The sequence below is a fragment of the Chinchilla lanigera genome, unplaced genomic scaffold (genome assembly GCF_000276665.1).
Source record: "Chinchilla lanigera isolate Chin_1 unplaced genomic scaffold, ChiLan1.0 scaffold00078, whole genome shotgun sequence".
Classification (NCBI taxonomy): domain Eukaryota; kingdom Metazoa; phylum Chordata; class Mammalia; order Rodentia; family Chinchillidae; genus Chinchilla; species Chinchilla lanigera.
Window position 1 is genome coordinate 3794409 of NW_004955479.1, and position 11901 is coordinate 3806309.

Genomic DNA, 11901 nt, shown 5'->3' on the forward strand with positions numbered 1-11901 from the left:
CCAGCTTGAACTGCATAGTGAGACCCTGTCTCAAAAAGACCAAAAAAAAAAAAAAAAAAAGAATGCCTATTGATTCTATTTGAAATATCTACAAAATGCCCACATCATCAGGTTTTCAGATTGTTCTACAGAAGGAAGACAGGAGGAATTTACCTTAGATACATTACCAGTCCCTGTGAACACAAATGTTAAGGGCCCTATCGACTTTGGCATTAAACCCAGAGATATCTCATAGCCGGCATCACGGACGGCTTGGACAGCCTGGCTGCTGTTCCTATAGTTATGCGCCATTCCGAGGTGCTGAAAGCAAGCAAGCACACACAGCTCGAGTTAGTCCACTAGCCGAGGTATTTGTTCCCTGTTCTGAAACGTGGTATGTATTTTTAAATGAAGGAAATACCTCTCACCATAAAAGGTGTATGATGTCCTAAGGCAAGGAGCCTTAAACCCATTCCGTGTAAAATGTTGATCATCCCTATCACAGAGTCAGACCAATACAAAGACCATTAGTTGAGTGCAGGTGAATATCAATGTACAAAATAAATTCAATTCCTAGGTACTGATCAAGAGAAATTTATCAGTTTTCCTCCTTGAGCATCTTTCTACCTCTTTAGTGTCCTGAGGGAACACAGATCGCAGTGTCTCAGAGTTGGAAGGAGTCTCAGGAGATCTTATATAGCTCTTCATTACCAGGCATCAAATAGCCTCAGCCTGGATGCATCCCCAGCTCTCACTCTACTTTGGATCCATCTTGTTCTCTGAGGTTGATTTCTTCACCTTGGCTGTAGACCCCCTGCCTTGCTGCCTCTCCAAGGAACTCATACTTGAGTTAGTCCTTTACTATCTCTCTATATATTGGTTTATGTTTATGAATATTTAAAGATGCTCCCATCACTCCCACACCAAAAACACAGGAGCAAACAAAAACAAAGTTACCAGTGACCCCAGAGCCTCTCCAGATATTTAGTGACCTAAATTATGAAATGTATTTGACACTTTGCAGATCTCAACTTATCAGAAGTGACTGGCAATAGACTCCCTGTCTGATGAAATATTCTCTTCCCTCAACATCCCTGACTTGAAAGAGTCCAGCCTACCTTTTTATAGTTTCCTCTTTCTATGTCATTCCTTTCATACTGCTCTCTTAGAGTTCCATCCTGGGCTCTATTCCATATCTGTATTTTTCTTTTTCGGTAACCTTATCCAGCCCTAAATTTCAAGTACCCTTTGTATGCAGATGACCCCAAGTCTTCACCTTCAACACAGATGTATTTCCTTTGATTTTAAGACCTAGCAAATTATCTATAGTGAGTCTTAATTTGGACATCTTCCAGATACCTAAAAATGCAGCATACCTGTACCAAAGAGTTCAGTATGTGATCGCACCCTCTCTTACAGAATAAAACTTTCCATGCCGTACTCCCCCAACACACACACATTCCTAACACATTTTCTTTTATCATTTTTCTAAGTTAGCTTCTACAGAAATAATGTATATATGGTTAAATATCCCAATTTGAAGTACAGTTTGATAACTATAAAGGAACATGAAGAACAGGACAATAGATTTGAGAACTTGTATGAACTAAACAAATCCTTGAAATATACAAATACAAAAACTACTGCAAGAAGAAATTTAAAAAGTAAATATCAATGTAAGAAATAAATTCATACAAATTCAAATAAATAGTCATTTATCAAAAGAAGTGCAGTATTTTATATAATTTTATAGCAGTTTCATTCATAATAGTCTGAAAACAACACAAAAGTACATCAAGAGAGAAATGGATAAACTATGGTATAAAATGAGGTACTGCTACAAATCTCAAATTCTGCAGAATGAACTTACACTGATGTACTTATTCTCTCCAGGCAGCGCTCTCATCTGACAGACCCTGTGAAGAACAGCCAGGGAGGCCCTCCCACCACTATTCCACAGTAAGAAATCTAATTTTCTGTTACTTTGCAGAACTGCTATGTGTGTTGAGTGAGGAAAGGGATGAAGTAGGGGTTGAAATAGGAAAAAAATGTATGATGGCTTAGACCTAACAAAGTCTTCTTTGTCCCCCCAGTCTTCTGTGTTTGGCAGGTCATGGAGGCACCGCACTCATTAGTGAATTCATTCAGCAGTTCATGTGCTATTAGGAACCGGGGCCTCCCATGAGGCTGAAAGCATGTTCTTGTCCCCAGGTCCTCCTTTCCTCCTCTCTCTCCACTTCCTGACCGCCATGTAGTGAGCAGCTTTCCTTCACATTACACTTCCTCCTTTCTTCTGCTGTGGAGCCAGTCAACCATGGACTGAATCCCCTCACGCATGAGCTTTATTAAAACTCTCTTACTTTAGGTTGTGGGTGTCAGGTGCTGTGTCCCAGTAATAGAAAAGCTGACTAGGGGCTCGGGATTTAGCTCAGCGGCACAGTGCCTGCCTGGCGAGCACAAGTCGTGAGTTCAGTTCCCGGTACCGGAAAACAACCAAAAAAAAAAGAAAGAAAGAAAGAAAGAAAAGCTAACTAATACACAATAAATTAGTTTTAAGTAAAAAGAATTTTGCAAGTTTCAAGCTTAATTATTTTACTACTTCAGAAGCCGGTGGATTAGAGTATAGTAAGAAGTTAAAATTTAGGACTTTTTTGAAAGTATTCATCTCTAAAACTCTACAGAATTTGAAATTTTTTCTAATGTCTGAGCATTTCTTGAGTGGTTGATAATGTTATTTGTAAAAGGATTTGTAAAAGGATTTCAACTAATGTTAATTTTTGCACAAGTAAATAATATGAATATGAAATTTAATAAAAATATACCTTAAAGATGCAAAGGCAGACTAGTCAAAAGGAAATCACAGTCACACAAACCACAGGGAGGAATGTTCCACTTTTACACAGCAAGGCCACACACTGCCCAAGTCATCACTTTCCTTATTAGACCTTCTAGAAGTCTACTTTGACACAGATCCAAATGTACTTTTAGCATTTCTTAACTAAAGAAGTTCAAAGTACCCACCAGGGCAAAAGTAGATCAGAGATTACTTTTCCTGACTCTAGCCCTTGTTAGTTCTAGCAGGCTCCTCTGTCAGTTCTTCTCCTGTACCTTTCACTCTGTTTCTCTTTCTATTTCCAATGTCACATCGCCAAACTGATCTTTCTAACCTTCCAAACAGGACCATCCAAAAAGTAAAAGCCTATTTCTGGATGTTACCTTTCTCCCTACTGTCTTTATTTTTGTCTTTTTAATAAAATATTTTAATGAGTTATCTCCTTCTTCTATCCTTCTACTATGCATCAGTCTTCACCACACTATTTTTATTTTATCCCACCCCCTTGTCAGAGAACACAGAAAACACACAAATTTAAAAGTGAGTGACATAAAAACCCTGACATACCTGCCACCCCCGCCCACTGTCCAAATGCCACTACTCGTGATCCTCTATGATCCACCATCTTCTCATAATCAATAAGCCGGATTTCCTGAAGAAAGGATAAAAAAGTTCTAAATCAGACTTATTAAGGTCAAGTGCAATGTGCAAAGCACATATATGAACAAGTAAGTATTTTGCATTTTTTCTTTTAAGAATGTATCTTGATCACCTAAGATACCATCAGATGCAAGAAGAAATATGTAGAAAACACCAAGTCACAAACCAATCATTGATTTGCAATTAGAGATGGAAAATTGGCCGAATGGGTGCTAAATGCCCCTGGATAGTGGGCAGTGAAATAATGAAAGCAGGACTTTTTTCACTTTTTTACACTGATACCCCAAATTGTCCTGCACCAACTATAAATATATCTATAGCCCCACTTATCTTCCATTATTCCTTCCTGCCTCAAAGAAAACAGATCCCTCCTGAGACTTATCCCCACGAGCAACTCGTAGCTGTTATCCGTGGCCCCCAAGACCACTCTTCTGGAGTGATTACCTCTTCCCTGTGTGAGCCCCTCCATCCACTGCTCAGTCACTCTGGGTACCCCAGGGCCCTTCTGCCTGAAAAACTGTAACAACACAACACTCCTGCATTCGCACACAACTGCTTCTGTGTGTGTGTGTGTCTGTGTGTCTGTGTGTCTGTGTGTGTGTGTATCTGTCTCTATCACTCTCTCTCTGTGTCTCTCTTCTCTCCTCACTCCTTCCTCTTCCTTCTCTTTCTTCTTCCATCCTTGTACAGGTAAGCTTTATTTTACAAACTAGCACAGGCTGCCTACTTCTTTTCCTCACATTTGCTAAAAGTACATTACTCCTCCTTCCTCACTGTTACTTTATGCTTAAAAGCTACCGGCACATTGCAATTACAGAATATTTTAAACAGCCATTTTATCTCCTCAGAGATCATACAATTTGAGGTCTGTGGGTAGAGTTTAGTCACAGGACACGGAACTTTTGTCTAGCGTCCACAAGGCCCTGGGTTTCATCCCTAGCACTGCAAAATAAATACAATTTTTACCATGTGTACGAATTTAAGAACACTTAACATATATCTAACTTCAAGAAATTAGTTCCAGAGCTCAGCCAGAAAGTAGTCCTGCTGGGTCTGCTTTGATTCATTGTCTGCGGTGAACAAAAGTTCCTATGACAAAAATACTCTCCACAATACTTTCCAAAGATTTATACTTAAGGTGAAATACTCTTCTGAAATGAATTTCATCAATTACATTAGAATCTCTTCTTTAAACAGTGCAAATGAACTTCAGGCCGCTCTCGAGTGTGCTCTTACATAAAGCACACCTCTCCACCTTTCACTGTCTGTGACCTCTCCTGTCCTGAGTCCTGTCTTCAATCTCCGGTCTCCTTCCGCACTCTACGGTCCTTCCCCTGGGGCCCAGAGCTAAGAAAACTTTATCTCCACTCACTCGCTGAACTTGCCCTATCTCACAACTGGGGATACTGTCTTGCCCCTGACAATCACCAAATGTGTACCACGAAGAGCTGCCTGAGCTGCAGTCCGCTGTCCACATGCCCAGCAGCCCACTCAGCTTCCCCCGTGGAAGAGCTGATGGCATAAACAGGCCTCAGCTTTGACTTCCCAGCCTGCTGTCCTCACAGCAGCTCCATCTCAAGTCCTAGCAGCCCCTTCTAGTCAACAGGCCAAGACTACAGTACTGCCCGACACCGCTCCTTCGCTCCCACTCTGCCTGCATTTCTTCGGTGAGTTTTTTAGGATTTGCTTCTGAAATGTACCCAGAACTATCCGTATGTCACAAGTGCCACTTCTGGGTACAAGCCACATCATTTGTGGTCCAGAGTCAAAACTATCCTACACTAACAACCTCCTAATCAGCTTTGCTCTCTTTCTGCTAACTATTGATGCAACAGCAGGAGGAAGTGCTTCAGCACATGACCAGCTCTTACCACCCGCTCAGAAAGAACCTCCTCAGGTCTCTGCATCACTCTTCTCTCTGCGGGGAAGACTCCTGCCAGGTGGGCGCACTTAGTCCCTTATCTCCTTGCACTCTTCCACAGATCCTACCTGCCAACAAGGCCCTTCCTGACCACTCTGTCTACATCAGCATTGTCACTTTCCACACTGCCCACATTCCATTTCATCTTCAGTACTGCATTCCTCTCCATTACTCAGATTACTATGTGATATAGCTCTTATTTATTTGTCCTCTGTCTTGTCCCACTACAGTGTAGGTGCTCTGAACACAAGGATCACTGACTCTTTTGCTTTTTCGTTACAGTGAACTATGTCAGAGACATTATAGACACTCAGTAGATATTTGCTAAATAGGTATTCTGTATTTTAAGGAACTGCTAGTTTTTCCATGGTATTTACATCCCTCATGGCCTTTTTTCCCCTTGTGAATGTCAGTAAATGTAAAATTCAGCTGCAGCTAGTTCTGGTATGGCAGAGCTGTGCACACTCAGGCCAGTCATTTCACCCCTGACCCCCATCTGAAAAGTGCATGTGCAAAAGCACAGCCTATTAGGTTCTCTCAGCTCTAAAATTCTACGGATAGCACCTGTCCAATCGGCCTTATGAACTCTAACTGAGGAAAATGCTTCTGTAATTTCTTCTATTATGGAATAGAAAGAAATGAAAGTATCTGCTTCCTTTTATTACAAACTCCACACAGTGGAGGAGCCCTGAAGAACAGCGATCCAAACACTACTTAGGTATATCAGCTCTCCTCTTGAGGCAAGGAGGGTGACACATTTGCTAGATGTCAAAAGAAAACTAACCCTCCACGTTGGAGGAAAACGATTCCTTTCCTTCTTTAACATTTATGAATATCGCTCTCTAATTACCTGTTTTAGAACCTCATCCAACAACTGCATATTGGCCTCCTGTGCTTTGATTGTGTGGGAGAAGAATGCGTAAGTCTTCTTGGACATTAGTTTTTCCTCTGGAGGTCTTTTAACTCCCAAAATTAGACAAGCTTCAGATATGTCCTCCTGAAGAATGCCACCAGCTTTGACATACTCCTGGGAATGCAATTTTGGTTAACAGTTATTCCCCTGGCTTGTGGCATTCATATTTTCTCTAATAAAATGTACATCAAGTACAGGCAGAAACTTTTGAAGAAACAACATTTGTATGGTTTAAAACAAATAACACAGCATCTATTTTTAATATCTGTACTCCCTGGCCAAAGATAAATCTATTGAAGTCCAAATTCAGTGCATATTCATATTTAACAATACAGTTTGATCACAACCACTATAATATGGTTTAAACATACTTATGAGTTGTACATTTTGCATCAATAACAAAATCAAACAGCAGATGTCAAGGAGTGATCTGTTATTCACTTGTATTTTCTTTTTTGTTTGTTTGTTTTTGTTTTGTTTTGTTTTTTTCCAGTACCGGAAATCAAACTCATGACCTTGTGCTTGCCAAGCAGGTGCTGTGCCACTGAGCTAAATCCCCAGCCCGCACTTGTATTTTCAAAAGACAGGATATTTCTCCAGCATTATTTTGTATTTTTGGTTCAATTAGTGTTTATTTCTGTTTTAGTCTGAGAGGTGGATTGTGCCTGAGATGCGATGATAAGACACAAAGAAAAACAGATAAGATCCTTCCTTAAAGGAACTCACAAACTACAATTTAAAAAATCAGAAGCATATTAAATAAGGACAAATTCAAAAGAACATTACAATCATCAAGATCTAAGTGATATATAGTTTAATGAATTGTGGGATTCCATTTGATAATCATTCCAATGCGATGGTTACAAAGCTGTGGAAGTGCAGGTTAATTTAAAAGACAGGTGGCATTTGCAAGAGGACAGGATATACAGGTGGTGATATCAGCACGAGACACTGAAAACATATACACAAATGTGGATGTAGGAAAGAAAGGGGATGCCTAGGGCACTCAGACAAGTCAATTTGGAGAAGTAGCTTGAAATCCTCATGGCTAATTTGAGTTCAATTGGACAATAAATAATAACTGATATATACTAATAAGAGTATGTAGTTTACTAAGCTCTATACGTGAATTATCTTGTTTAATGCTCATATACCTTTTAAGAGGTAGGTAAAATTATTATTCCCATTTTATCCATGGAAACCTTAAAGCTTACACATTTAAGGAGATGCCCTAGTTAGCACATGCAAGCAATTTATAGCCATATAAGATCTTTAAAGAAAGGCCAGCACAGTCCAAGAGGTATTTAAAAAGCACTTATGGTAGCATTTAAATAAAATGAAGGTAAGTTTAGTTAGGAACAGACATCAATGTTTAGATGGACAGGAGAGACAGTAAATGAATAAATATAGTTTCTATCTGGCTTCTCGGAAAACAGTCCATTTGCCCAACTATGATAATCTCGTTAAATAATTCATGATAGATCTCCGCAATGCAGAGTTTATCCTACAGTCATAACTAGGATGAGACAGATTGTTCTGAATTGACATAGAATGACGTCCAAGACATGTTGTTTATTTTAAAAAGTAAGGTACAAGAGACTACATATAGTACGTAATCTTCTGCATTAAAAACAAGAAGGAAGTAAGCACACATATACATATGCCTATGGCAAACAGAAATACTAAAACTACACCCAGGATTCAGAGGCAGATTTGTTTATATCAAGGAGCACTGATCAGGATCATTCCCAAAATATCAGGCCCTGATATCTGGTGGTCTGGGGCTTATATGGGATAAGTAAGCAAGAAGTACAGAGGCAAAATGGCTTGTCAATTGGGGATTGGTTCTTACAATGTGCATCATAGTGACCAGCTATGCATCACAGGGACCAGCTGTTTCTAAGAAACCAAAGCAACTGGAACTGGAACTGGAACTATTATCGGAGCAACTGAAGTATACTGGCTGGGAGGGGAACATCAGCTACAATACAAATGCACACAGGTTCTTATTTTTGTAAAAAGAAACAAGAATGATCATCACAAACTATAGGTTGCACAAAACTTTGAGGTCAGTGTGAATGGGATGTAAGAGATTAGAATGAAGGCAAGACTGAATCTAGGAAACTGGTAAATGTTATACTTATTTAAAAATAAAATAAATCAAGAAATTTAAAAACAACTTAAAATTTATTATAAATAGCTCTATATGAATTTATATGGATATCAGATTGATAGTTACCATACAGGAAAAAAAAACAAATAAACTTGTAAACACAACCTTTTTAATTTTCTTTTTGAGATACAATATATTCTAAGGGCAAAAATAAATACTTCAAAGAAATATCAAACTTCATGTAATGAGCTTATTGTTAATAGTAATAATAGTATTGTGATTCTTATGAGGAATTATGTTTTTTACTTTTGGATAAGACAGAAGCAAATATAAAACAAACATCAGAAAACCTTGCAACTTTAAATTTTAATTGGAAATAATATTAACTGATGATTAAATAACATACATGTATGTGTGTGTTTGCCTCCATCTGCTGCTTGTTTGAAGGGATCATTTGTGTGTTTGTTTTGTTTTTATGGCACTAGGGATTTAACTCAGGGCTTCATACATACTAGGCAAGTACTTTATCACTGAGCTACCACCCTAGCACTACCTATCATCCATCTATCTATCTATCTATCTATCTATCTATTTATCTATCTATCTATCAATATCTTGAGATAGAGTCTTGCTAAGCTGCCCAGACTGGGCTATAACTTGCAATCCTCTAGCTTCAGCCTCCCTTGTAGCTGGGATTTGGGGTGTATGCCTCCACATCTGGCTTTCCGTCTCTATTTGTTGCTAAGCTTTGTATCCTGAAAGAGCCAACAATATCTCAATAACAAGCACATCTAAAACCAGACATAAGATCTTGGATTCTATGTACTAAAAGAAATCAAAGTTTCTTGGTGAAATAATTTCAGGTGTGAGGCATGAAAAGTACAGATGAGGTGAAGATAAAATATTATTCCAGGAAATAGGAAAGCTCAAAGATAAGTCAGTTAATTTCCAAAGACTACAGGAGCCTCCTCTTAAAGGGATTCTCACTAAACAGATTTGAGATAATTAGGACATTTAAAAGTAATGCTCAATGGATTGAATGGAAACAATCAATTTTCCCCTAATGATACTCAAAAGAGCCAAAGAAAAGGGTAAAACAAAGGGAAATGGTTTTCCTAAACAAGAATGTCAGCAAACTCAGAAGAGTGACAAAATCAGAAAAGCATCACTTTGCAAACCTCCATACAAAAATTAATCCGGGCAACCCATTCAGGACCCCTCCTGTCTCTCAGGAGGGGTCTCTCTCTTCCTATTCCTCACTGCCCATTCCCCATTCTTATTCCTCATTCCTTTCCTCCCATATATTTTCCTAGTGTTAACCTCCACTGTTTCTTAGAATTCATTCTTCTGCTTAGGGAACAAGAACTCAGCATACTTGCATCTAGCATTTCCCCAACATCGTCTTGGAGGTCCGAGGGAGATACCTGAAAGGAGGTAAGAGTTTGCTTTTGTTTCATGGCACCCCTAAAATATTTTTATCATAATTTTGATCCATGTTGTACCCACCTCATAATTTTGCTCTATAAAATTTCCTTTGAGAGATGGGCTTGTTGGCAACCCATTCAGAACTCCCCCTGTCTCTCAGGAGCTATTTCTATTCCCCATTGCTTTCCTTCAGTAAATTTTCCTACTCTTCACCTCCAAAAAACCAAAAACCAAAACGAACCCAGGAAAAGACTGTCAGGGGATGTTCCCATTGTGACTTGAAACACTGCTGAAGAACAAAAACATCACAGGTCCTGAAATATCACCCCACTGATGACTCAGTAGAAAGGTCCTTTCTCAGTGCAGAGTTCTAGCTAGCAGTGACAACAAGAGATGGAGAGTTCCTAAGTAGGAGACAACCTGACTCTGTGCTTCTGATAGGGTGCAAAGAGAAGTATATGTATCACTTTATTTGTGCCTGAATCTTATCACGAAGAGACAACCAGACTGGTCCTACCTGGAAGCAGAACACTCTACCACCAGTTTATCCTCTTTAAAAACAGTCAACATTATTAAAACAAAATCAGAGAAGGCGGTGCTGCTCTAAATCAGAAGAACTAAAGAAACATAAGAATAACTTGTGACGAAACTTAGTTAAGCCTCAATTAAACTAAAAGACATTTGAGGCAATGGGGAACTTGAACAAAGCCTGCAGTGAGACAATGTCATGGCAATACTAACTTCTTAGTTGTAAAAATAATACATGGGTTATATAGGCAAATGATTTAATCTTAGGATTTGCATGTGGAAGTATTTAGCACTAAAGTGTGAAAATGTCTACAACTTACTTTCACATGATTCAGGAAAGCACAAGTTTATGTACACATGTACCTCTCTGAAATGGGAAGAAAAGTCTAACCCATGTCATAAAATTATTGTGAAAAATACACAGAATGATGAAGGAAAATAGATTCTCAAAGTGACTGGCCAGGTACCTTCTTGTGAAGAAACTCTACACAAAGAAGCATTGTCTGGGTGCAAGATTGGTGTCTTTTTTTAATTAATGAATGTTATTGGTAAGTTTTAGATTTACATAAATGATCTTAATTGACCTTTGCCCTCCTAGTCCCAGAGCTAAAGCTGCACATGAAGGAAAGAATGTCTGAAAAATATAAACTTCTAAAACCAGATCCTTTACCACTTAGCTGGTGAAAGCATGGAAGGCAGTAAAAGTAACACTCAAGCAAAGTCAAGGAACTGAAATGACACTGATACATTTTATTTTCACTCATATGCTTCTTAATTTTCATATGCAAGTTCACTTTACTTGCACCAATTTTAAAAATTGGAAATAATCACCTTATCATGAATGGCCCGCCGATTAGAAGGCTGTATCAAGACCTTGTATCCCAGGTTGGTGATCCCTTTGATGTGCCTGGGGGCCAGAGGTGCCCTTCTCTCCCAGGCATTGACATCCTCTCGCCTGAGGGCCATCACAGCTCTGTGGTGGAGACATCTGGAGAGGCTGGGACTCAGCCTGCCCAGTGTGGTCCTCTGTACTCGCAGCATCTTGAAACCTGTGACTGAGAAGGTAAGATGGGACAACAGAACAACAAAAGCAGGAGGGCTCACAGATCAGTTCTGGTCTCCCTAGAAATCTGCTGTAAAATACAACCAGCCTAAACAACACCAGATACAAAATAAACAACAAGGGAGAGAAAGATCTCAACAGGAAATGTTCCTTTACCCAACTCTGGATTCCCAAAATGAGGTTATTTCATTTCAAAATAAAATACTGAACAACTTATGTAACACTAACAATAACTATCAAGACAATATAGCTTTTACAATACTTGTTTTGTCTAACATGTCTTCAGCACAAAAATGTTAAATTAATATACCGTGAAATGTCAGGAAGATAATAGAAAGCAACCCTTATAGACTGGTTCCGTCTTTTAGGGCCCAACGCTCTACATTCTCATAATGGCTCACAGAATCTTCACCATTCAGGGCCAACAGGCCTCTAGTTTCATTGCTGACCTTTCCTAATTCCTAAA

The 11901-nt window shown here is 39.0% G+C and overlaps 1 protein-coding gene across 1 annotated transcript in view; it reads right to left on the reverse strand.

The window, feature by feature from the left end:
* Aass (aminoadipate-semialdehyde synthase) overlaps positions 1-11427 on the reverse strand; it is a gene marked incomplete at its 5' end in the record, with an annotated part of 59833 nt that extends 48406 nt beyond the window's left edge. Inside the window, 5 exon segments of the mRNA XM_013503294.1 lie at positions 154-300; positions 408-475; positions 3380-3464; positions 6244-6420; positions 11204-11427. Coding sequence (XP_013358748.1) covers positions 154-300; positions 408-475; positions 3380-3464; positions 6244-6420; positions 11204-11413 — 687 coding nt within the window.
* Between the last annotated feature and the right edge of the window lie 474 nt (positions 11428-11901).